Below are 27,316 nucleotides of genomic sequence, written 5' to 3'. Positions count from 1 at the left end.
CAGAACAGGCAGTGCTCTGTGATGAAACGATTAGCAGTTGCTGGCCGGAAGAAGAAGGTATTTTCCAGTTTGTAGGTAGCAGTTATAACTCTACAGCCAGCAATGATGTAAATGTACCAATTTTTTTTCTTCCTGATGCTGCTCATTATGAATTCTAAATGCAATAGTGTAATGTCCAAGTAGTGATTGTGCATCATGACACTGGCACAGTTGGTTTCTAATGTACCCAAAGGGTGCATTTACTACACGTGCTCTAGAATACAGTTGTTACTGCACAGTCCGGATGCCACACAGGTATTTTCCCACGCTACTGCGCAGTGGCAATGAGCTGCTGCGCAGTAGCTTGTTGCTATTGCACAGTAGAGTCAGCATCACAGTTTGTGCCCACCGACGCTGTGTTGCCATAGCAACAAGCTACAGCGACGTAGCGTCTCCTGCTAGACGCACCCAAAGACTTGCGGAAGGAATGTAAGCTAGCCCCCAAATTGCACAGGAAGACTACTTAAGGAATGCACCTGGAAACCTCTTCACAGATTCAGCCAAGCTTTTGCTCAGCAAATGAGCATAGCAGATAATCTTCCAAAAGCACATGTTTAAGTGCTTGAATAAAATTTACCTCCAAGAATGCTGCTTAGAAAAATGACTTGTGTGCCAGGAGCACTGAGCATTGCTGCTGAGTCTGACAGTGATCCAGAGGTTGCCATGAGAATGCCACAGATGCAGCGGTTGGTAGAATGTGTGCTCGGCAGAGCAGATGGAGCGTCCAGCATCCATAGATAAATTAGACAGCAGCACCACCTGCCTTTAAACACTAGCTGTTAAACAGGGTTTTAAATGGGAAAGTGCTGTGAAAAAGCATGCATCAGTGTGGCGTAAAGTAGGAAGCTAAATTAATGCTAAGTATTGAACGAGGTCTGAGTGTATATAACGCAGTGGTATAGTTCTATGGGGTGCAAATACTGCATATAATATTTTCAAGGGTACAGCATGCAAGTCCCATGAAGCTTATGTAACCATATTAATCACTGCTTTCAAAAAGTAAAGCTTTTAAAAGTAGTGTTAAGAACAAATTTTGCTGTAACTAAGAACAGAGAGATGAGATTATGTGAATATTAAATATTTTGGTCTGCACACCTCTGCTTGTGCATGCTTATATGTATATATAACCTTAGTCATGTGACTGATCCTTTAGAAAGGGATGGGCAAAATGCAGCCCACAGGCTGGATCTGGCTCTAACCGATTGGATCTGGCCTGCAGGTAAACACCTGCCAATTGAGTGCATCTGGGCCACAGCTGCCCCTGCAGCTCTCTGCTTGGGGCTGAGCCTGGTCCACTCCCACCCAAGGCAGCCTACGCCACGCTCCCACCACCCCAGCCAGCATGTGCAGCTTCCCAGCAGGACTGCTCCCAGTGCAGCTGCAGCCTCCCAGGTACTGCTCAGCTCCATCTGCCTCTAGTGGCTCCTTCTTCTCCTCCTGCCTCTGCTGTACTGCTCCAGGTTGGCGGGAAGCTGCAGCTGGTAGCTTCTGCCCAGTACACAGGGTTTCAGCTCCGACTCCTGGCCACCTTCCACTCGCTCTACCTGCCTAGTGCAATGAGCAACCACCCGTGGCAGCCAAGCAGGTGGAAGGCAAGCTGGAGCCCCGTGTACTGGGGCAAGAGCTGCCCAACTGCAGCTCCCCCCACCGCCACCTGGCCAGGTGTGTGTCCCAATGGTTGCCGCCCTTACCTGCTGCCTGGAGTGGCAAAGGAGGGGCAGGAGGAGGAGGAGCCACTGGAGGAGGGGGGACCCACACCGGGAGCAACCCAGCTGGGAAGCAGTAGAGGTTGCCTCAGGCAGGAGCAGACAGGGCTCAGCCCCATGCAGTGCTGCAGAAGTAGTCTTGGGCCAGATGGGCAGACTGCACCTGCAGTGCACCAGCAAGCTCTGCTGCATGAGCCCTCTGGCTCCCCTCACCCTGGCCGGCTCCTGGGACCTGGTATGTGGTGAGTGCCCCACACACGCACAATATACAAGAATACGACTTTGTTTTGAGCTACTATGCAATTGTCTCTGTATATACTACTCAAAAGACATAAATCAGGACAAAAATTATTTTTTAAACTAAAATTAAAATATGTTATAGTAGATGTTTGATTTTTAGTATCAGATTTGTTTTTTAATTATAGGTTGTTAAAATGATATCTTGGGAAAGATTTTATGTGTGTGGCCCTAGACATCACACCAAAACTCATTAAGTGGCTTTTGAGCCAAAACAAGTGTCCACCCCTGCTTTAGAAGTTAATGAGATTACTCAGGGTTAAAGTTACAAATTTCATAGACATTAGGGCTGGAAAGGACCTCGGGAGATCATCGAGTCCAGCCCCCTGCCCAAAGGGCAGGAAGTCAGCTGGGGTCATAGGATCCCAGCAAGATAAGCATCCAATTTACTCTTGAAGGTGTTCAGTGTAGGCGCTTGAACCACCTCCGCTGGCAGACTGTTCCAGACCTCGGGGGCTCGGACAGTAAAGAAATTCTTCCTTATGTCCAGCCTGAAACGGTCTTGCAGGAGTTTGTGACCGTTCGACCTCGTCATCCCTTGGGGCGCTCTGGTGAACAGACGTTCCCCCAGATCCTGGTGTTCACCCCCAGGTGAAATATGAGAGGTGTTTGTAGAATTGTAAATATGGTTGTATTTACTGATTAATAAATTAGGTACACACCACACGTATACATGCTGGTTATTTGAAAATCCTACTGCCGTGTTATGTAAAACTTATTGCCCCTATGATATTCACAGTTATTTTACCATTTCTTTAGTAAGTACATTGCTTTGCTTTATTTTCTTTTTGCCTTTTGAAGAGAATGTCAGAGCCTGCAGGAGCTGCCTGAATTCAGTCTGCTGGACTATATAGATTAAATTGCAGTAGTCCAGAGGTGTCAAACATACAACCCGCAGAGTCCCATAATGCATCCCTCAATACTGCCCTGTTGACCAACATGCTACACTGGATCAGCTTCTCTGTGCCAGGAACATGTGCTGCCCATGGCACTTAGTGGAGCCGGTTGCCAAGCTGTAGCTGGGCCCTGGGCTGCGTTGCTCACGGTGCTCACTGGGGCTGGTTCTGGCCTGTGCCACACGTGGTGCCTGCTCAGGTTGGCAGGTGCCATGTGCGCTAGCTCAGGCATGTGGGTGGGGGTCCGCTGGCCTGGTCCTGCCCATGGACCAACCCCGCACCACTCATCCAGCCTGCGGGGCCAGGTGAGTTTGACACCGCTGCAGTGCTCTTCCAGGGTTGTGTGGTTGCTACAGCAAGGAGCAACATTAGCCACAGAGTGGTTTAATTAATTGAACTTTTCTTGTTTGGGCTGGGTGGGATGCCTGGTTGGTTGCTTGGTTTAATTTTGCAAACTATGTCTAGAAGAACTGTAAGAATGTCCCTCCAAATCTGAATAGCCTTAGCGTTTATAATAACATCAGCAGGAGTCTCTAACGTGAGACCTAAAAAGTCAAGTGACCTGTTTAAACCTCAGCACAAACTGGTCAGTAGCCTGCTTAGGACATAACTCTTCAAAATATTTTAGATACTGGAACAACCAGCACATTGTTGCAATAATATCATGTATTGGTTCTTGAGACATTTCTCACCAACAGCAACACAAGAGACATCTTCAGAGTAAATATGCAACACAATTTATGGAAAGTACTAAACATTAAGTGCTAAGATCTAAATTACTCCATAATAAATCTAGTAGTCTTATCTGCCATATGTACAAGTTTGGCTTTTGTACGCATACAGTAACTAACGTTGAAATGGTACCCACTGAAATTACAGCTGTGGCTGAACCTTGCAGTACACAACAGTTACCACTAGATAACACTATCTTCCTATGATTATGAAAGGCTTGCTCAAGAGGCTGAGGTCTTAGACATGTATGATTCTTTTCACTTGGGGGTCTACACTTGCAGATCACTTAATCTGCACATTTTAAGTGAATAATTCAGAGGAGACATTGTTTTGTAGAGCAGATCACGTTTTATCTGAATCCAGTCTGCAAGTACTGTATAAACAAAAATAACCTTCATCTTGTTGCTGAGTGTAAATGTGTGTTTTTTTCCCCCGCCCAGTTACCATTCCAAACACAAAGGCAAACTGAGGCACAAAGGGTCTAGTCTCCATCCTTTCAAGTAAGTGTGAACCTGCTTTTTGATGAAGAAATGCAAGGTAGTAACAGGTTAAACTTCGGTGTAGACATGCTGGTTAAAAAACTAAGCAATAATACCACATCATTCCTACATTTAAAAAAAATCTGGATCTAGAGGAGGAGCAGCTGTGAAGAGAGTGGGAGTCAGTATATTCTGCACTCTAGTCTCAGGTTTGAGAAGTCCCAGGGCTCTAGCTGAGACTTTAGGCAAGTCAGGGAACTTCTCTGTCTCCATTTCCTCTTTGTAGAAGGGAGTAAGGGAACCTACACATCTCATTTGAGTTACGGCAAGGATTGCCATTTGTTCTGAACAAGGAAAGGGCTGTAATTGTATAGCATCATCTTGGCAGGGCCCCTTATGTGGAAGGCTGTTTCTTTAAAACAGGAACCAGTTTTTCTTCTAGCTTCTGAAAAAAGCCAGTCATTTTATGAGCAACATCCAAGCCTTCATTTTGTCAGCACACCAGTTTCCCTAGGCGGATTATTGCAACTGTCCTTGTCTGTGCCACAGGAAAGCCCTGCAGGAGAAGGACAGGCTGTGGCTGCTGAGAGAGCAGAGGCGGAAGAAGAAGCTGCGCAAACTGCTGAAAAGGATCAAGAACAACGACACGTGCAGCATGCCCGGCCTGACCTGCTTCACCCATGACAATCAGCATTGGCAGACGGCCCCCTTGTGGACGTGTAAGGACCACATCAGCCGCACCGCGACCAGGGGGCGATGTCCTGTGCTCTTCTCCTTAGCATTAGTCCTAGAGGGGACAGTTTGATAACATGCAGTCCGCTGACTAAGGTGACAGGAGTTTCTTCATAACACACAGCAGTGTGTTTACCTTCGCTATTACTAGTACCCCAGGAGCACTTTCTTTCTGAGCAGGGGCTGTTGAAAAGGGGGTTACAAGTAGAGACCGCAAATAATGTGATGATTAAAAGTAACAGGTATTTTTCGTATGAAGACCTTTCTAGCTTAGCACTCAGGTCTGCTCTAAGACATGCAGGGAAGCCACTCGCTCTGTAATGACATTTGACGTACTAAGCTGATGAAGTGTTTACATTAGAGCAGCATACCTAACCCTTAGGAAACGAGGCAGATGCCAGCCTGTCATCTGGAGGCTTGCTTTTCTAGGCTTTAGGGAGCTCTGGGAACATTGCACAAAGAAGAGCAAGTGGCTGCTAATGGAAGGATTTTGCTTGGTTTTGATTGCCTCGTCTATTAAGCTATACTATTGGTGAGAAGCTGAGTTGCTCAAATCAAGCCTGTCTCTTTTCAGAGGGTGACTGGTGCCACTAGTTAAATGTAGAGACCACCTGTGGTCTCTTTCTGAGACTATCAAGTAATGATTCCAGTGAGGCATAACTAGGGATACCCTCTGATTTTACCAAATTTATGTTTATGCTTATACAAATGTGAGGAGGCTCGGAGGAGAGAGTGCTGCTAAACTGACCAAAGCTCCAGGTGACTTGTGCTTTACCTGCAGTGTGATAGGCAGGCAGCCGCTGTGTTAAATACAATCTCTCTGCTACACTATGTAAGACTAAAGACAACACCTTCAGCTGTGATTCACTACGGGGTGAGGGGGATGTACACTGGAGAACATGGTGCCCTGTACAGCAAGTAACTGTTAGGGTAAATCGGAGGTGAGATAGTAGGACAGGAAGGCAAATTCATGCTACCTTTGATCTAGCAAGCCTGTGTTAGTGTGGCAGTGAAGATGCAATAACATGGACGTCAGCCTGGACTTGCAGCTAAAGTGCAGGCCCACTGGGGACATAAAAGGCTGCTAGTGCATGCTGCCATGTCTTCTCTGCTATGGTTACACATACTAGCTTGATCAGTGCTAATATGGGTTAGCCTACCCTTGATGTAATTACCACTTTCATTTTTTTGTACATATACGGTAGATGGGTTATAAGAAGATTTAAAGTCAGTCAGTCTAGAAGGGATCACAAAAGCTTGTCTAGTCCCTCCCTCTGACCCGAGTCAGTTATGCCAAGGCAGATTTTTCCTGTTCATGGGAAAAGGCAGGGATATAATATAAACTATTTTCCCAGGATGGGGAAAATTAGGGAAACTGTTCACCCAGGGACTGGCATGGTAGATTTTATTCATCAGGCTGTGTTCATGCCCTACAAGATCAAGTATCTGTTCACTGACAAAACACTTTAACACTGAGTTAAGTTGCCTGATAGTATCTTTGGTTCTATAATTTCTGGTGGTCAGTGATACCTTAACTGCCTGTGGAGCTGACACTAGCTCTTAGAAAGTATCTCCATATACTGCAGATGTGTCCACCATTGGGCATTAGCTGTATTGAGTAGTAGAGCGGTCAGCATGGAGAGTTGGCAGAGCCATCATTGAGTTATGAGTTGCTTGGAGAAGAGGTGCCCAAGTCCCTCCCCCTGCTGCTTTCTCCTCTGGGTGGTGCACCTCTTTCATTTGGTAGCAGTATAAATTGAGAGCCTGGTGTGCCTCATTGCAGCAATGAGTTCTCCAGGATACAGCAGGGCACAGCAGACATCTTTCCAGAAGGATTGTCACCGAAATGTAGCCAAGGGATTTATTAAGTGAAGGTGTTGTGTTAAATAGCATTCTGCATGTAAAGGTGGAGGTATTGTAAACAGGGCAAAGCAGCTGCATACTTTTTAGGTGTATTGGTGTTTCTGTTGAGTATGCAAAGTATTCTAGAGCAGGCGCTGGTACAGCTCACCAAGACTCAAGCTTGCCATAAGCCAAGAGAAGCCAATGGATTCTGTCCTGCAGTAGTCATGTGGCAGTCTGCACAGGGCACTGCTGCAATAAGCTTGTAACAGTCACTGTTCAGAGGGCAGAGCTAAGGTCATATTAGCATGTGCTGTAATTCTGTATTTCCTGCCTTTCAGGGCTTTGAATTCTAGGTGAACATAAGGTATTGTCAGGTGGCCTCGATGCTGTGCCACCCTGCTTCAGGAAGATCTCCTGAGCTATGTCCTTGGCCAGCTCAGTCCACTGACCTCCAGTTCTACCCTGGATACTCAGTAGCTTGCCTGGAGGACACCCATGGTGCTCCTAGATCTCCCTGCTGACACTTCCTTGTCATCCCACTGCAGGGCAAGGACCCCATCACCCCCACCCCTTCCCAATTCCCTGCCCTGTGCATGTGTCAAGAATATGGGCCCTTTCTAAATTACTTATGGTAATTTGGACTATATTTCTCTGACTGAGGCAGAGAATAACATGGCCCTTGATCATTCTCAAATTAATGCTATAGGTAGAATTTAAACTGATAGCACTTGGGTGTAGCTCTGGTTTGACAGACAGTCTGTTCCTTTGAGTCATCCAGGTTCTGTAAAGCCAGGGTCTCTGGGAAGTCACTTTCTGCACTGGAGTCTGTTTGGTTTGTGCAAATTGAGAGTGCCTTTCCTTTAAATCGCAGTCAATGTTTCTTCTCTAACGTAGCTTCAGTGGCCAGACGCAATTAAGCGTTGTGCAACTGAGCAGGTGGGGGACAGTCAGAGCCATGGTTTGAGTTGTGTATGCAACAATATTAGTATAACCCATGGTCCTTGCACTATTTTTAGGGGCAACTTGAAGCCTAATTTAAGGAAGCCCTTTAAAATTCAAACTTAGATTACTAACCCCAACCAAAGAAGTGCAGCATATTCCAAGAAAGTCCAAGTAAGCCACTGTTAAAGTATCTAATGGTCCTTCATGAGCAACTATGTAGTACTTTACTGAAGTTCTAGCAATATAATGAAGTACAGGCCTAGCAATAGCCAGTTGCACCATTATGTCTTTAAGTGTCTAAAACCTTTCATTTGCAGTGGGTCCTTTCTGTGCCTGTACCAGTGCCAACAACAACACATACTGGTGTATGAGGACAATCAATGAGACACACAACTTCCTGTTTTGTGAATTTGCTACTGGTTTCCTGGAGTATTTTGATCTCAACACTGACCCATATCAGGTACCTGTTAAGGAACAGAATTGTAAACACCAAAAACATGCCCATTATTTTCTTCGGCATGAAAAAAATGATCTAATGTTTCAATGCTAAATAAATTGTCTTTCATTAACTAGACAATATACATTGAAAGAAGATACCTGGTATAAACTAACATGATGATAGAATATATTGACCTTATTAAGAGCTACTAAACTGGCAGAAAAGCAGGCAGTTTGTGGATGCTGGCTCTGTCACTTGATCCCTGGCCATAGCTCACCTATAGGAATTCATGGTTTGATCTTATTACAGAGGCCTTCATTCCACATTGATGAAAACCCCTATGCTACACTGGTCTAACCATAATTCACACCCAGGCACTTTACCCTGGAGCAAAGCATCTCTTTGCTATTTAATATAGGTATGACTGCAGAGGAGATAAGCAAATTGAATGTGAATTATGTCAATGCAAAGTACAACTTGGACTGATACAGCATACCTACCCTTATGGTTGCTAGTGTAGCTAAAAACATCCAACAGGTTGCATTTGTGGCCTAGTTTGTAGACATACACAGATTTCCCCTATCTTGCTTCCTTTAATAATGATGTTCCTCAGGTCTCCTAAACCAGCAGTGGCCAACCTATGGCACATAAGGCACAGGCAGCTTGTGTGGTACATGGCAGAATAGAGAAGCAGCAGGGAGAAGTGGCAGAAAGAACAAGCAGCAAAAACCAGAGCAACAGAGGCGGCAGGGGAAGGGGATCAGAGTGCCACTTGTGGAAGATGTGGGACTTAGCTTGTGGCAGCACCCGTGAAAAAAGGTTGGCTCCCACTGTCCTAACAATTAATCTTCTATTTATTCCCAGCTGATTAATGCAGTGAACACACTAGATAGAGATGTTCTTAACCAACTGCATATCCAACTCATGGAGCTAAGAAGCTGCAGAGGGTATAAGCAGTGCAACCCGAGAACTAGGAATATGGACCTGGGTAAGGACCCCTTCTACTTAACTCAAAATCCCAAAAGGGAAAGAGGTTTCTATGTAAATCTTACAAAAAATGTAATGGATTTTTGATAATAGCTCAAAAATAGTGTCTTGCTTTTTGAAAACTGTTCAAAGTTCACAGCCAAATGCATCACCATGCAAAATTTCTACTTGTCCATTTGAAGAATTCCCATTTCTCAATATTGTCGAAAAATGTAAGTCTACTACTTTGCTTTGTAGAAGACTAGGAAAGTAAAAGGTGGGAGGGGAGTTTGGGGAGAAGAAACTGAACAAACAGCAAAAGAGTACAACTTGGAGAAGTTGAAAATGCAGTTATGCTTTGAACTATTAAAACTGGCTTGTAGAGTTTAAAACTGGCTTGCTGGTTTAAAATAATCAGTGGAAGACTGCCTCTTCCACTCTGGCTGCTGATCCTGGGGGAGCAGGCTGGATCTTACTCCCCAGAATCCTCTGCTGGAAAAAATCCGGGTCTAAACTAGCACCGTGACCAGATCTTGCTGGTTAGTTGGAGGACAGCCCTGCCAGCAATTCCAGTGTTTGTTCTGCCCAGAAGTTATGATGCAAAAGAAATGAAATGCCTGCAATAATTGCCAATTGCTATGAAAATCACTGTTGCCACAGATGGGCAAGGTATATTGTACAGAAGTAAGATTACACAAGAAAGGTCATACAAGAAAAAGTAAATATTGGGTTTGGAGACAAGAATTCATTCAAGAGAATTAAAACAGAAAAACCTCACTGTGCTTTTCTTTCATCAGCTTTAGAGATTTCATCAAGTGTTATCCTCAGGCAGCAGCCCTGCCCCCTGTTGTCAGACCATACCAGCTCTCCTCAGCTGCTATACTAGACATTTGCTTTCAAGACCAGGGGTTCCTAGACAAAATTTCTCCTTTAAAAAGGCACCTCTCAAATAACTTAACATCTCCCCAGTTCTTTGTTCAGATCTGAGGGAGCATGTGTATTATACAGATTATTTCTTTCACCCAAAATGCTATGACAAGCTTGGTATCCATCCTAATTCCAAATTACATTTAAGACGGCAAAATGACTAAGGTTGTTGTTTGTAGCCGTGTTGGTCTAAGGACATAGGCAGACCAGGTTCTTTGGGTAGATGTGCTGTCTTTTATTAGACCAGCTAAGAAGTTGGAAAAATTGTTCTTTGCAAGCTTTTGGGCACAAATGTCCAAAAGCTTGCAAAGAACAATTTTTCCAACTTCTTAGTTGGTCTAATGAAGCTCTTTGGGTAGATGTGTTATCTTTTATCAGGCAAATTCCCACAAACCTAATCAGATTTCCATTAGCCATTCTGCAATTCAAGGGAGACAGAATAGCCTGAAAGGCCCAGGGGGAGGGACTTGGGGGTAGCTTGATTGTAGGCTGCCCTTCATGCCACTGCCCCTCAATGCTGATTGGTGGAGAGGCCCCAGCAGGTGGAGGAGGGACTAGGAGGCAGCTGCCATCTTGTCTGTTGTCCTTCACGCTACCCTGCCAGCTGGTGCCTTCCCCTTCTAGCTGCTCCTGGGGAGCCAGCATTTTATTTATTTTGTTGATTTTGTGGCTTTCACAAAATCTGCATATGGGGGCAGCCTTGATAGTAAACCTTAATTGCTTTATTCCCCATTAACTAGAAAATCTTAAAATAAATCTTAAAAATCTTAAAATAAATAATTGTACCCTTTTCCTGAGGCTGTACTTTGGTACCATATATAGAGCTGGTCACACACTTTCCAGTGGAACATCCTTCTGGTAGAAAGCACTGATTAGTCATTAACTAACTCTTCTTGGGCCCATCCTAATTTCCATAAAACCAGCATTGAGGCTTTTTGGGAAACATTCCACATGTATCCAAAATGAAACAGTAGAAATATTCCCTGGTTTTAAAATAATGTTTAGAAATATTTAGAAAATAGTCCCTGGTGTGTAGAATTAAAATTACTTGGTGTAAATTAAATACACTATTTTGGTCACGATGCAGAAAATCTAGGTCCTTATTGAAATGGAGTAAGAAAGGTGCTGTTTGTGATTAATGATGGCATATGATAGTATCTGTAGTAACACAAACTAGCTGGAATTATGTACTAAGTTGCTCATAAAGTGGCTTGCGAATTACTAGATAAAAAAATTGACAGCTAAAATTTGATTTTTTTTCACTGTGCCTTACTAGATTCCTTATTCTCTTACTGCCACCAGTTGATAACATTATTATTTTTTCCTTATTTAGGGCTTAAAGATGGAAGCTACGAGCAATACAGGTACATTTAAAAAATGTAGTTGAAGGTGGGATTTCAGTAATCATTGAGACCAAGCAATGTGAAGCTTGGGGGTGGCAAAGAAAGAGGTTAGAACCACTGTCAGGAACACCTTGGATGAATCTGAAAGCTCTTCATCCGTGTTAATAATTTCCTTGCGTGTTCCTGCTTGACTGCTAGAAAGTTCTTTTCCTTGTAATCAAAATTCAGACTAAAATATTTTTCTTTCCTTGTGTTAGATTTTAGTATAAGTGGTTTTCTTGGTGACGGTTAATTGTTTTTCTCATTTTGCTGTTTGAAAATTAGGCAGTTTCAGCGTCGAAAGTGGCCAGAAATGAAAAGACCGTCATCTTCCAAGTCACTGTGAGTTGGAAGTCTCTTCATGACATCAACTTGACATTACTTTTTTTGTTGTCTCTCTTTGCATGCAGCGTCTGTTCTCAGTTGAGTCTAGCCTCATCTTCTACACTTTTAATTAAAAATTCCTCTTAATGATGCAAGGAAGAGAGTAATGTAGGTCTATCAATTACAACTGATCTTGTATTCAGCCAGGACAGAGTCTAACATTGCTGCAGCTGAGAAAATTAAAAATTCAAACTGGCTCCATATCTTATTCATTTTCTTTGCTTGAAATGAAGGCTCAAAACTCTCACTGGTATTAGCAGCATAACAGCACCCTTGAAAGGAGACAGCAACTAATTCAGTGCAACTTTGAGTTTCGTACCTGACCTGCTCAGCATGTTATTTAAGGTGCTGGTTTCAATCTTTATTTTAAGACACTGAGAAGCCAGTGAAGACTACAGCTGTAAAATGGTCCCCATGAGAAATGTCATTAACAAGGACCTCCCACAAGTTCCTAAACGGCTTCAATTTGTCACTCCAACTAGTAGTAAAGCACAGTGGAATATTTCTGGTCTTGAAGTGACACGCATTTAGTTTGGCATTAGAAGTGCTCCATTTCAGATAAAAGAATGCAGCCTTAAGGCCAAATATAGGTGAAAGATGTTCCTTAGTTACAGTTGCCTCATAGGCATTAGCAGCAAAGACCATGTGAAACCCAAGCAACCAAAGATTGAGTTAAAGCATTTAAAACGCATTAGAAGTATTCCTTATTCACTGTACTAATGACATACTTCTCAACCTGTCAGAGCCTAGACATGGGACAAAGAGCCTAAGAAATCATTCAGTCAGGAACCTAAACAGTATAGGGCTCCTTTGTGAACATGGACAGCTATTCAGTTTCTATGACTTAATTCCCAGTCTTTTAAAAAAAAAATGGGCACAGCAGCACACTTTTTTTTTTATCCCTTTAGGAGAATGTTGAAGATAATTTAATAATTATGAGGCTCTAAACATAAGATGTTAGGGGGCTATTCAAGTACCTTAAATTGAGGTAGTGTAAAGTACTTTACCCTTAATTTCATGATTTTATTACTGATACAAATAACTTCCAACCACCAAAATGGGGGAGGGGAGAAAAATTAGGTTTAGAATAAAAATAAGTAACAGAGTATATATATGGTACCTCTACTAAAAATGTTGCCTTAAAGTAATTTAGCTAAAGCAATTAAGGCGAAGTATAATACTGGGGCTCTCAATCACAACTAACGCATGCAATTTTAACCCATTAATAGTTGTTCGTGTTAATTTTTTTTTTTTTTAAGTGCGTAAAAATTGCACAGATGATTTTGGAGCCTGTGCCTGGGCTCAGCTCCTCTGCTGTCACTGCCACCTCTGGGCTGCCCTGCAGGGCAATGGTGGCAGTGCAGAGGACCACAGGGCAGCCTGGGTGCAGGCTCCAGCAGCGGATTGGGGGGGGGGGGGGGGGTCACACAGACACAGACATGCAGCTGCAGCCTACAGGCAGCCAGGAACACAGCCTGGCAGTGTGGGGAGCAGCACCCAGCAGGCAAGTCTGTGAAAGGAGGAGGGGCATGGGGAAGGGAAGGGGCATGAGTGGGAGCAGATCGAGCCCCACACAGTGAGGGAGGGAGCAGGGCAGAGGCAGGGTCTGCCCCCCCCACATCCCTCCACAGACTTACCTGCTGGGGAGGAGTTAGGAGGGCAAGTGTCACTCCCAAGCCCCAGCCCACCCCACCCTGCTGCTGCCCCTCATTCCTGACCCACAGTACCACACATCCCCTGCCAGAACTGCCCTCCACCCCCTACCCCCAGCTACAAACCTCACACACTCCCCCACACTTTAACAAATTTCCCTCCACACCCCCAACCATACAAAGTACCTGCATAATTTTGCATAACTGAGTTTTTAGCTGTGCTATTATACTTGTGATTAATTGCTACTAATTTTTTTATTCGCACAACTAATAACAATCAAATCAAATAGTCTGACAGCCCTATACCATACAGATTATATATTCTTTTTAGGCCTCACTTTAAGAAGCTGAGACCTCTTTCGAGCAAATCCACTTTGTGACAACATGGTGAATTTTTTTGTTTGTTTGTTTTGTTTTGTTTTTTTTATAGGTATATAGGTAGTCCACAATTACATGTCAACTGTTTCTTTCTTGCATGGCACTAGTTAAAAGCAATTTACATTTTCAGTTACCTTACACTAACTTGTGTTTTTTTTTTGTTTTTTTTAAAGAGGACAACTGTGGGAAGGATGGGAGGGCTAACCTCCTGCAACTGTTGGACCTCAGTGAGGATACAAAACTGGCCAGAACTTGAATCCTTGTACAGACTAAATGAAAGTGTGTATAATTTCAGAAGGAATTTTAACATTAGCCTGGAAGACTGGATGAACTTTAGGGCTGAGGTAGCTAGAACGTTTGCACTGTTGAGTGATTTAAAAAGATGCAGTGATTTTGTGGGGAACTACTTTCAGGAATACAGAAAACTTTTTGAAAGCCACTGTTGCACCTGGTTTTACTTTGGATTATAACCTCACCTGCTTCACAAAACATTTTACTTCAAAAAAACACCACTATGGCTGTTCAAGGAATTGATGGAAGAAATAATGAGGCTGTGCTCCCAAGAGGACTGACATCCCAAAGGGCAACTCACACACAGAGTAATATCAGTGGAAGCAAATTGAAAACCTCTCTCTCTCCCCAGCTACATCTTCAAAAATCATTAGAAAAAACTAAGCCAAGTATAACCGAAAAGCAAGATTTAACACACACAGACGCTTCTGCTTTCAAGGCAAAGCAAGTACAAAAGATGGCAGTGGACAAGAACGATTTAGCAATTCAGGAATTCATAGGAACAGCATTAAAAGGTTCTCAACACCATGATACTCCTCAAGTTCTCTTTCAAGAATATTATTTTAGCTCACTGTCCATGCATCCGTCCTATTGCAACCTCAAGCAAAAATAAGAGAAAATCTCAACTAATAAGCCAGATGGGGTTCTGTAAATACTTATTAATGTCCTGTTCAAAAGAAATTCCTTCAAGTTGTGAAGAATTTTGTTAATAAAAAGTGTGGAATGCCCAAATATAATTTCTCAAAATGTCACCTTGTTTACTTGTTAATATTGCATAAGACATTTCAGAATTTATCCATTTTTAAAAGCACTGCCAAAATGCAGTTAATGTATGTCTTGAATTTTAATGAAATCAGATTTGTATGAAGTCTTTTTATGTGGAAGATTATATTGTATGTTCAAAACCAAAACAGTTTCTTTGAGAGAGCACGTTTGCTTAGTAGCATAACTTTTACATTTGTAAAAAAGAACAAAAAAAGTTATTCTCTCTTGTGGCCAATAAAAAAAACCCAACAAAACTAGTTATAGCTCAGTGTACAGAAAATAAGAACTTCTGAATGACTTAAATGTTTATAATCTACTTTAAATATTAGGCAAGAGTTGCCACTGTCATTGGATTAAATGTATAAAGAGCATATTTGAGTATTTCCATAAAAAATATAATACCAGTTGGTACAATGAGTTCCTTAGAAGCATGAAAGAAGAGGTTAGTTATGCTGATTTGCTAAAGACTAGCATGCTTTAAAAATCACATGGTGCTCAAAAAGGAAATGCTGCTTGTTGAATTTAGAAAGTCAAGTTGTAGACTAGGCCTGTGCAAAGCGGCAAGTACTCGGATTTGGCCGATTCAGAGATTCGGTACCGATTCAGAGATATGGCCATAAACTAAACAGGCAGCAGTCCTTGAGGATACTGGACACAGCTGCCTCCAGCTGGTAAGTCAGTTATGGTGGGCAGACGGGGTCAGTTATGGGGGCATTGGGGGGGATGCAGATCAACACCCCCCCAGTGATGGAGGGAGTAGAGCTGGGATAAGTTGCCCAGCTGGGGCAAGGGGACTCTGGGAGGGGGGCTTCTGTCACACTGTGCCACTGCATGCCCCCAGTCCAGGAGGGCATGGGAGCAGGTGTGTGCCCCTGGATCTGCATGGGGTGGGGTGGGCTGGACCGGGCTGCACTCCAGGCTAGCCCCAGCCACCTGCTGCTGAGCTGCACTCTGCAGGATGGGTGGAGCCAGGGCTGTGCTCCAGGTGCTTAACCCCAGCTGCAGCCCAGAGCGCAGCCCTGCAGAGCACAGCAGAGCAAGGTATAGGGTGGGGCTGCAGCCACCCTAATATTCCCCATAGCCCCTGCCACCAGATCTGCTCCGATCTAGGTGCACGTGCCCACCCCATGCCCTGCCACTGCTCACCCAGCAGGGGCAAAGCTGTGTCTTGTCTGGGAGATGCAGGAAGACTGGACCAGTGGAGGGAGGGCATAGCCTCCACTCCCACCACCTTCCGCCGCCCCTCCAGAGTGCAGCCCAGCCCAGCAGATCCAAGGGGACATGCCTACTCCCATGCCCTCGGACTGGCAGCGTGCAGTGGCAGGAGCCCCCCTCTCCGAGTCCTGTGCCACCCCCACCTTGGCTTGGCAGCCCCAGCCCGTCCCTCCCTTGCTGTGGGGGTGTCGATATGCCACTCCCCCATTCCCCTTCCCTCCCCACTCTCCCACAACAGACTTACCAGCTGGAAGCAGCTGTGTCTAGTGTCCTCAGAGTGCTGCCTGTTTAGTCTGGTTGAATCTCCGACTCTGTGCCAAAATTTCTAATTCGGAGGCTTTCAATTAGATTCAGAGCTTTTAATGGGTCTCCCGATTCAATTCAGAGATTTGGATGCTGAATCGGGACGAACCTCCTCCGAAAAGAATTTGCTACTGAAGCTTTGCGCAGCCCTATTGTAGACTTTCAGAAAGAAAAAAGTGTCAAGAGATCTCTTTAGCAATTATTTTGAGAGCTGTGCTTATACTTTAGGAAGTGAAGATTTAAAATGGACGACTCTACCAACTGTGGCCTTGACTACAAAACAGCAAGTGACAGATTTTTCCAAAACATTTGTAGATCTGGATCTGCAAACATACAAAATTAGCTAACTTTTTATTACCACCCTTTTCACTTTTGTACTTTAAAACATTTTAAAAGAAAAACAATGAGCTGGGGACACAGACCTTTGGCACCATTCTCTCCCCCTCCTTCCAATAGTCTTGAATGTGAAATCAAAGAAAACTAATCTTAAAAGTGGCACTGTGATCTTTTGCTGTAGCTTTCAAGTAAAACTAGGAAAACTAACTTTGTTTTAAACTAGTGTTTAGATGCATCTACACGTGACACCTTAATGAGCATTAGCCTAAATTAATGCACATTAAGGGTGTACGTCTACATGTGCATGCCCTTAATGCACATTAAAAATGGAGAAGGTAGGCACAAATAGTTAAAATGCATTAATGCTGTGTTTGTGGAGCAACTTGGAACTAACTTTAGTCTTAAGTCAGTCCACACACAGCATTAATGCGCTTTAACATCTGCATGCATAGACGCCTGCCTAAACCCACTTAATGCACATTAAGCTAATACGCATTAAATTTAGGCATGCTTAAATGCATGTGTAGACACATCCAATGTCATATGAAATCAGATTTAATGTACCATCCCAAACTGTCCTGTAAAGTTTTACATTTCGAAGACAATCTGACAACGGGTTGGAAATGCAATCCCACTCGTTACAACTTCAGTGGGCTCAATGGGGGGGGGGGGAATCTGGCAGCAGAAATGTATGTTTTTGTGCTTTCCACCTCTGAAAAGATTGTGTATTCATATAAGAATCCTTAAGAACTAGGCATACATAAAATATTTTTACGTACTTTTGTTCTGCCTGCAGGCTTTGTAGGGTGGGGAAAGGCAGAATCCTGCCAAGCCATACTTACAAATGCTGCTCCATAGCAGATAGAATTCTCCACATATTACTACAGCGACTCCTACTCTCAACATATATCCAAAACATTCAGCTGTTACCATGTGAATCTTTATGCGGTCAGACTATGCCTCCCTCTTTTGTCCTGTTCCACAAAATATTCATTATGCCAAGACACTCCTGTCCCAAAAGATAAGTTACATATAAGCAAGTATATTCCCTTCCCTCTTCCTCCTTTGAGGGGACGAGTCGGCATAAAAGCACTACCTTCAAAAGCTCACTAGGCCATTATTCGTTCTATTCATTGTATAAGCAACTTCCCATTTCCACACCCTGGCTAATCCTCTCAAGTCACTGTTGATACTACTTTAGGTTTTGTGCCGTCTCAGGAAACCAAAAATTCAATGCCCAGGTCCATCCTCTCACAAGTATGATATTACCGTATTTTGTTTCAGGACTGGATATAATTTTGTTTGGAGGAGAACTGCTACGTTGCTAGTCTTTATAGGATATAAATAGCATCCATCCATGAACATCCATAAGGCATTAAACAGTTAAATGTAGTAAGTCACCAATTTCTGGTTTTAAATAGAAACCTTTATTTACATTATTATTAACATTGAAACACAAATATCAGAAGAGCAGTAATACCTTACAACCAACCCTTTTATAAATCAGCCCACCTGTTTTTTGCAATGTAAAGATGCAGATAATTTCTAGCAATACTTAATGTAAACTAAATTTAAATGCAATTCTCAATACTGTATGCCTTTGCCTGAGAATTTAAAAAAAAAAATATTGCTCTCAGAATTACATGATTTCATAAATGCTGTATCATTCTGACAATCTGCATTTAAATCCAAAATAAAATGTGCGTGCTAATTGGTAAAACATTCCAATAGTTTTTTCTTATAACTGAACACAAATACTCTTGATTTTTTTTTAAACCACAAAATTAGAATAAGACTGGATAAAAGCAATTAAAGTTTATGAATTTTATAAAACATCGTTGATATAATCAAAAGGAAAAAACTGATAGGCATGTAGCAAGACTTTCTGCTATGCAGCGTGAGCAGGAGATGGTTGTAGTATCAAAACTGGTCTCTTATTGTTGAAAATAAGTTATACAGCTTTTCTTTAAATGTTCAGAAAACTATGCTGTAGAAGAAAACAGCTGGAGACACCAAACTCAAACATATTGTATGGATCATTTTGTTTATGGCTGTAAATACACTTTTCAATCTCGATGTCTTATTTAGAATCAGTGTTGCTATGAAAGGTCTCAATAATGCTAATTCAGAAGTTTAAAAAGGCTTTTTTTTTTTTTATCAAGTTCGAACTAAAACAAAATCTTTGGATTCAGCAAAAAGTAGATATTGGAAAAATTCAACATTCTAAAAGTGGATGAGGAAACGAGGATCCTTGCAACATCCGTCAGGTACCACGTTTTAGAAGTATAAATAGAATCACTCAAAAAAAAAAAAAAAGTTAAAAGGGGCACAATGTATACAGTATCACATATCTTAAAGATGTTACCTAGTCAACGCACTCAGGGTTTGCAGTTTCCATCAATATAATGATGAATGAAAAAAAAGGTAAAGATTGTTCTATTCTGACTTCATTAAAAAAGCAAAAGAATAATTGCCTTTCAACTCCAGTGGGTTGCACCGACTCTACCAGTAAGCAAAAAACAAATAAAAGAGGAGGATGGAGGGAAAGATGGCACGGAGGGAACAATTCCTAAGGCCTTTAAATATCACGCGTTACAACACAGGTGACCCAGACTAAGGGCCTGAAACAACTTAAATTTTCTCCAAATGTATATTCTCAGTGCCAGTTGCAGAGACTGGATTCCATAAGGAATAGATTCTTATATTCTACATGACCTGTGGAAGCTACAGGACTGCAGCTGCATCTTCGGGATGAATGTTAGCTGAATGTTTGCACTGAAAATTATTTCCATTAAAATGGAAGATCATGGAAGTTCATTCAAGTTTCTGCAAAACAAAACATGACTTCAACTTACAGTACCAAGAAGAAAGTCAAAAACACTGATTTTCATTCACTCAGGAGAAGTTCAGGTTTTTTTCCTTTACACAGTGAACAGCAGAACATAAAGCACCATGTCTTAAAAATTTCTGGTTCACCTCCTTCAGGAAGTCACCAGTTGAATCATTGTTGTATCTGTTAAAACTGGAAAAACTGCAGTAGGACCTTTGCTTTTATAGAATCAAAAACCAAAAAACCTGCCAACAAATCGGATGAAGAGATTTGTAACCAAACGCTTGCGAATACTGATATTTGTTTATAAAATACATTCATTACTAATAGAAAAAAAAAATCAATGAGGTGCAGACATTATTTAAAAATGTGGCTTAATATCTTTCTCAAAGACTTTCTGGATGTCATGTAACAACTAAAATATATTTTTGCCATAAAATGTGATGGTGGAAAAATAATAAAATTCTTCACAACAGACCAACTTCTTTAGAAGAACATTTAGGGTTCCAATTAACAAAATAGCCTACAGTACAGATTTATTAACTAAAAAGGCAACATTACACACACATATGCACGCACACATGTGCGCACACAAAAACTGTTGTGACAAGTCATGACAATTTAAAATCCAGAGAGTTGTTTTGTCCAATCGCCCTATGTAAAAAAGAAATGTAACAAAGTGCTCACTTAAAAGTAAAGAAAGCGTTAACCAACTGCTTAACCCTAAGCAAAGGCTCTTTTTTAAAAGCTATATGTTAAGGATGTAAAATAAATGAAGCATCAAGGACCAAAGAAGGAAAATATTTGAGCTAGTCACCCACTCCAGGTCATTAAATTAAAAAAAAAAAAAAGTTAGAAGGTCTTCTAATTGGACCTCAACTAAGCTGAGTTTACAGAAATCAACTTTGTTAAATATTTAGCTTCACAAACTCTGCAAAAATGAGTTAGTGACCTACAAAAGTCATACATATAATACAATATCTTAAAGATCATATTTACAAAATTTATTCACAAAAAAAAGACTGCAAAATTCTGATTCAGACTGCAGTGCCTTGCCTTGAGTTTTCTGAAGTTCATTTTTAAAAAGATGAAAGATTATTGCTCTAATTTCCGTAAACAGAAAACATTAATTTTGCAGTCTTTTCGATTAACAATTCTTAAAAGATTGCGTTTAAGAACAAGAGTACACCCTAACCTCATATTTATTAAATCCTTATCAAAGATATTGCATTAATCCATTACATAGCCTTTTATAAAGTGCACTCAACTGCACATCAATATGTAAATATTAGTCGCAATTGTGTTTAAATAATTTTAATTTATTTTCTGTAACCCCTTGCCATCAACAGAAAAGATTTTGGAACATTATGGGCCAATTCATTTTGTATTGCCACTTTGCTTGGGGAAATCCTGACTCCTGGGGGTAAAGAGGTTAAAAGCAGCATTTATATTCAGGAATTAATACAAGAGTCAAGGCTAGGAACTACATTCTCTGTCAGATATTCTTACTAGAGAAATCAGAATTCTTATGCACCATGACCTTCTCCAGGCACTTTGGTCTGCCTGTAGTTAAAGGGCTTTGGATAGCTACAGTAAATAGAAGTGGTATAATAAGGAGTCTACCCCACCATATTTACTAAAATGCCATTTCCAAATTCACATTTCTAGAGGCAGAGTGCCAAAAATATTTATTTATGACCATTGTTTTATACACCACCATATACAGTAATACAGAGACTCTGCTACTACTAAAAAAAGGTTTTTGCGTAAAGTCACTTCGGACATCTTGGTGATCAGCTGAAAAAAAACAAACAGTTATTTCCATAAGGCCAGTACTAGTTGCCATGAGGAATGCGTTGCTTTTCTTTATAATACTAGTGCATTGTTAATGTTGCGCATTCTCATTCGGAGATTGTGGTTTTAGATGTCAACAGTATTTCTGCGAGGAAAAAAAACAGAACAAATATCAGGAAAACGGTTGCTGAAAAATCCCCACGCAGTGCGTTCTGAACATGAAAGAATGCAAGGCAGTCAGTTTGTACTGGAGAAAAATATCCTTCGCTGGCTTCTCTCACAAATATCAGCACTGGACAGAGGTTTCATCTTCAAAATGCTTTACAAGCATGAACAGCTAAACTCTGATAAGACAGAGTTTTTACATAATCATGTATTGAATTCTGCACTCTTGAAAATTAATTCCAGTAAGAAATCTGTCAACTTTGGTCAGTGGCATCTTCACTCCTACACTGATGCATTATAGCTACGTAGAATTAGAACTGCAGCTACATAGGGCTGGAAGAGACCTCAACAGGTTATTGGGCCTGTCCCCCAAGTCTGGAGGCAGGGATGCATCTGTAAACTGTCCTCCAGTAACTGGATACAACAGTAACCTGTGCCAATACTTTTCTCTCCCTACAGTTTTTCTTCTTCTACCATTTCATCTAAATATCTCCTGCTGTAAATTAGGCTCGTTTCTTTTTATTCCATCCTTGCTGGACATGGAGAACAATTAATTGCTAGTCCCTTTATAACAACTTTTTAGATGCAATCACTCTTCTCTATCCCAACCAAAGTCTAATTCTTTCTTCATGGGCCAGGTTTTGAAAACCTTATTTTTGTTGTTCTCCTCTTGGCTCTCCACAATTTATCTGTGTCCTCCTTAAAACATGGTACCCACGACTAAACACTACTCCAGCTGAGACCTCACCAATGAGGAATACAGTGGAATAGCTACCTCCTGCATCTTGTGTATTAACAGGAGTGTCTTCCATCCCAGAAAGTCATTCCATTTTCCAGATACATCGTACTGCTGACTTAATTCAGTGTATGCTTCCCTGCAATCCTCAGGTCCTTTACAGCAGTAACGCTGCCCTCTTAGACAGCTTTTGTTTTTTATTTGCGGATTGATTTCTCCTTCTTAGTTTCTATATATTGCAGCCGTCTACTGAATTTGTGACCATCTAATTTTTTTAGATCACTTTGAAGTCTAATCCTCTCCTCCAAAGTGCCTGCAGTCCCTCCCAGCTGTGCGTCATCCACAAATTTGACAAGAGTACGCATTATTCTGTCATCCAACCAGTACTAAAAATACAGAATGGTACTAGATCCAGCACAAGCTCTTTTGGGACCACATTCAATATAACTACTATTTTTCAACCAGTTGTGCTCAAACCTAATAGTAATTTAACATAAGCCACATTTCTCTAGCTTGGTTATGAAAAGTGTCATGCATGACTCTCAAAGATCTTATTAATATCACTTCAACTATTGTCCCACACAACCACTAAGCCAATTACCACATTAAAGAAGGGACTTAGATCGGGTCACCTAGACAAGTCCGCGTTGTTCATCATCACTACCTTAATGCCCTTAAAGTGCATACAAACACCAGTATATTTCCATTTGGTTAGGCTGACTGGTCTTCAGTCCCCCAAGTCTTGCTTTTGACCCTCTTTTTAAGGGAAAGAGAAACTAATGTTTGCTTTCCTACCATCTTGTTGTGAATATTACATTACGCCAAGCAGCTGGTTATGATTAAGCTTTTGGTGGAAAGTGGAGCTGCCTCCTTTTTATCATCCAGTAGTTGTTCACCTCTTCCATGGAGGTAATAGACAAATTTTCCTTTGCCCTCCCCCCCCCCCCCCCCCCCCCCTTCTCATTGCCTTTTATGTCCTTTGATACCTGACAAAAATCTCAACAGGTACAATTGCTGCTTTCAATTTTTTAGCCTCTAGCACTTCTCCAGCTTTAGCTGCATGGAAGCACTCTTTGTGCATCTCGAGCCATAATCACGCTACTATTTGAAAAATAGCAGTTAATCCACAACGCACTGCCCAGCTTCAGCATTGTTTTAGTGTAATATCAGCAAAGATGGAGAACCTATTGAGGCAAAAATACAACTAGATACACAAACTGCTTGGGGGCCAGGGAGATTAGAACAAGCGTACGCAAGGAAGGAGATACCACAATGCATTAACTGGGGAAGGAGGAAATAGAAAATATAAAAGAATCTTATAACCGTTTAGACTTTTGGGAGTTGACCAGGCCTCTGACTCTCTACAGTTCTATCACCAGGGTGAATCACTGCAATCCTTTTACCTGGTCTGGGCCCATAGGCATCCCTGACATAGGCATGGTATTAAGGTTCATTTGTCCAATATGGCCACCGGTACCATTCATGTGCATCATATTGTAAGTTGCAGGGTTCCCCTGATGGCTAAACTGCTGCTGTGAAAAAGAACTGGAACATAGAAAAAACAATTAACGTTCCATTAGTATTTTATTGCACAACCTTTTACAAGGGACTGGTATAGTATAAAGACAAGAAAGGAGTGAACAAATCCTCCTGCATGTGCAATGGCAAAACTACCAACTTTAATGGAGTTATGATTTCATCCCCACTTCTCTGAAAGATGAGCGCTTCCAGCAATGAGGCCCCTTTGAAACATCTTAAATTATGCTCACCTGCTCCTGGCCATGGTTCCTGATGGCCAGCCCTTCATTTCAGGGGATTGGTACATTGGTGCTGTTTGAGGGTGCTGCATCATGGGATTTTGAGCAGGTCCAATTCTTGAGGACATCATTGGGTTGGGAGGGCTTGACACCCTACTAAATGCAGGATCCGGTTGTTGGTTTATTCCTTTGCAAAACAAAGAATAGACAAGCCACTAATTATCATCTTAAGGAAGTCTAAGTCTCAACTTCTTTCACTGACGGGAGAAAAAAAAAATTCAAATACAACATGCGTTTGCAAATTAAAAGGTGATAAATTCTGAAACCTCAGAGATCTAAACAAACGTTTAAGGGCAATACACTAGTCTACTTTGCCCTACCTTTTGAAATTCACTACCACACTACATTATGCTGAAATGACATTTTATTTTTGCCTAAAATATCATTTGGCAAAATGACAGGGTGGCTTAATCCCTGCCTAATGCCAGAATTTATTCCATAGCAAATAGCTGTTATGAACTATAAAACTTAATTTTATAGTTAATGAGCTATACAAAACAGCAGGAAAAAGGTAACACCTTGGCAACAAAAACTGTCTGTACATCTCACCCAGAGTACAACGTATTTATGAACAAAAAATATTTTCGGTTTTATGCAAGTTTTCATCAACGTTTGGAAGTTTTCTTCCAATACTAGAAAAGTACTAGTGTTTTCTGATAGGAGCTTTTTTATATTTTCCTCACAGCTCATGTATATAAATTAAAATGTCCTCATTAGTATAATTTTACAGCATCATGGATATTCATGAGCCAGATTCTTTTAAACAATGGGTTAACAGTAACTGTAATAATATACATCTCACTGACTCATCATATTAGACGAGTCCACAAAAATCAATCTCAGTATGGTATTGTTTACTGAAAAGAATACTGCAGAATCTACTAAAATTGCTGCAGTGTTTTACAGCAAAAAGATTAGAACATGGATTTAGGATTATGTCTTACATTCACAATGATGACATCTCTATTTCAAAACTGGATTTTGAGGACAGTTGCATGACAGTGACATACAAGTACAACATAAATTCTAATATATTTCCACTGTTTTCTTTGAATGGACTGCTAAATAATAGCTCTATGCTAAGCCAAGTAGAAATGAACCATTCGGATGAAAAAAAGTACCAAAACAAGAAAGTGGGAAATCAGAGTAATGGACTGATGCACTAGAAAATGACACAAATTAACTGCATACTGAACAAACAGCAAGTTTCTTAAGAGCTCATTTTACCATGCTTTAGCCTTATATAAAACATTTTAATAAGGTAGTATAGTTTTATGGGATAAATTAATGGTCAAGTCTGAAAAATACTATATGAAAGTTTTAGCCCAAGATATAAATAAGCTACAGTTATGAATGGTCATTTCTACATGCACATCCTTCCTCCTAAAAATCTCTGGACTTAGATTTCCTACTGCCTGCAGGAGTTCAGCCATCCTGCACTTTCTAACTTAGCTCCAGTTAGTAAATGTAGTTTAAGGAATACTGAAGCTGTGATTTAAAAGACAGCAGCCAGAGTAGAAAGCACTGCACAGCAATTGTGGTCACTGGAAAATAACCAAACAAGGAAAATGTGAACGCTTCTGTTTTGAATATTTGATACTGGATTTTCACATAATAGAAACATGTATATGAAATAGAATAGAAATGTGTTTGAGAAATAACCAAATTGCTGTTTTATCGGTGACTGACAAGCAGAGTCAAGAGAATAGCTGAAATGAAAAATGAATTTAAGTTATGGATCAGTAAGTATACAGGTGCCTGCATTCTTAACAGAAAGAACCCTATTTAGTATCATTTAATCATGGGATATGTTCAGGATATGCTTAGTCTTCCATCCCTCCCTTCCCTCCACACAGACACAACCACCTGTCCCAAATCTCAACGTTATCTGGAATATTTAGGTATAGGTAGATACGATCAATAAAAATGAAGAAGGGAAAACAGGATGAGTGAGGACAAAGAAGTGAGACATTAGTATTAGTACCGTAATTAGGTGGATATGGGAATTGCTGTGGAGGAACTTGAGCCATCGGGGGACCTGCCAAAGCACTATCCATGCTTCCTGAGGCAGTCACATTTGGTGGGGGACTGAAGGCTTGAGGTTGTTGCTGCTGCTGCTGCTGTTGCATTATCATTGCCATCCTCTGCTGTCTGATATGATGACTTAATAGCTCCCTGTTGCGCTGAGCCATCATCTGAGCATTAAGAAAACCTTGCTGCTATCCCACAAATGAACAAAAAATAGCACGTTAGAAGAGATTTTACACGTAAAATTGAATTCATGCCAACCTTCCACTAATATACAAATGATAAAGAAGAAATGCATTGCAGTATCTTGCTCCTGTTCTTTTCCTATGGGTATACGACCACTGGCAGACTGCATCTGTGGCATAGCCTAATAGAATACAGGTGCTAGTTAGTGTTCATAAGTTGGCAATTTCAGAATTATCACAGATAAAGCAAGAATCATTTTTCAGTGCATAAGACAACATCCTAAGGAACCGAGTGAAGGCTTGCATTCTAAAGGGATTTCTGCAAAACATGTTTGTAGCCTACCAGCTTTCAAGCATTCTGTTTTTTGAAGAGTGAATGTGATAATTACTCACCTGTGGTCCCACTTGTGGCTGCATAACTGGCCTCATCACTGGGGCAACAGTAGCACCTGGATTTTCCATTTTCATCTCAAGTGCTTGACGAGTCTGATTCATAAACTTTGAGAAAGACAGGTTAACAATGTATTAAGCTTTGAGTTCATCAGGTGCTAAATTAAGTTACAGCAAACTCCTTATTGGAAAAAAAAAGTTTCTGAAAACCCATTTTTTAATTTGCATCCAGAAACCACAGTGGTTAGTGGGTTTTTTACTTTGTTAGATACATCTGAAGCACATACTTCTGATCAGGTTTAAAGATGAAGTCCACCCACACAATATATTAAGCAGCCTGGTATTAAATGACCTTCACAAAGTTCTGGTAACAACACTTTATGCAAAGCTTAAACAAACCAATTGCTGATTCTTGTACTGCTTATCCCAAATTATCCAACAACTAGGCTTTAACTTTTTCATCTCTGTTAAAACTATAATAAAAGAAAGTTCGTAACAGCTGCTTCATAAACCTATAGGTTGATTTAATACTATGACACTGCTCAAGAAGAAAGATTAGGGGTAAGAAGCACTTACTATTACATTCTTTTACATTATACTTAACTCTCCAAACCTCAATGGTCTGATATTCCTTATTATTCAGAACTTGGACATCTGTTCCCCAC

At 41.2% G+C, this 27,316-nt stretch overlaps 2 protein-coding genes across 18 annotated transcripts in view; one reads left to right on the top strand and one right to left on the bottom strand.

Annotated features, from left to right (window-relative positions):
- Positions 1-14,837, top strand: part of SULF2 (sulfatase 2) — a 243,991-nt gene extending 229,154 nt beyond the window's left edge. For 6 of the 7 annotated variants that reach the window (XM_090064399.1, XM_090064400.1, XM_090064401.1 and 3 more), the window contains 7 exons: positions 4,111-4,170; positions 4,699-4,868; positions 7,986-8,128; positions 8,972-9,095; positions 11,334-11,364; positions 11,668-11,724; positions 13,970-14,837. In XM_090064399.1, coding sequence (XP_089920525.1) covers positions 4,111-4,170; positions 4,699-4,868; positions 7,986-8,128; positions 8,972-9,095; positions 11,334-11,364; positions 11,668-11,724; positions 13,970-14,000 — 616 coding nt within the window. In that variant the 3' untranslated portion in view covers positions 14,001-14,837. The remainder of the gene's footprint in view (positions 1-4,110; positions 4,171-4,698; positions 4,869-7,985; positions 8,129-8,971; positions 9,096-11,333; positions 11,365-11,667; positions 11,725-13,969) is intronic. The other variant, XM_090064398.1, reaches the window with a different exon arrangement.
- Positions 14,838-18,110: 3,273 nt separating this feature from the next.
- Positions 18,111-27,316, bottom strand: part of NCOA3 (nuclear receptor coactivator 3) — a 144,836-nt gene continuing 135,630 nt past the window's right edge. For 9 of the 11 annotated variants that reach the window (XM_090064387.1, XM_090064391.1, XM_090064386.1 and 6 more), the window contains 5 exons: positions 26,655-26,759; positions 26,033-26,267; positions 24,001-24,175; positions 23,635-23,776; positions 18,111-21,475 (listed from right to left, as the gene is read on the bottom strand). In XM_090064387.1, the coding sequence (XP_089920513.1) occupies positions 21,464-21,475; positions 23,635-23,776; positions 24,001-24,175; positions 26,033-26,267; positions 26,655-26,759 (669 nt within the window). In that variant the 3' untranslated portion in view covers positions 18,111-21,463. The remainder of the gene's footprint in view (positions 21,476-23,634; positions 23,777-24,000; positions 24,176-26,032; positions 26,268-26,654; positions 26,760-27,316) is intronic. The other 2 variants (XM_090064395.1, XM_090064397.1) reach the window with 1 other exon arrangement.

This window comes from Crocodylus siamensis, chromosome 10 (assembly GCF_052110815.1).
Source record: "Crocodylus siamensis isolate JL-2025a chromosome 10, ASM5211081v1, whole genome shotgun sequence".
Classification (NCBI taxonomy): domain Eukaryota; kingdom Metazoa; phylum Chordata; order Crocodylia; family Crocodylidae; genus Crocodylus; species Crocodylus siamensis.
This window is presented reverse-complemented; position numbering and strand designations above follow the sequence as displayed.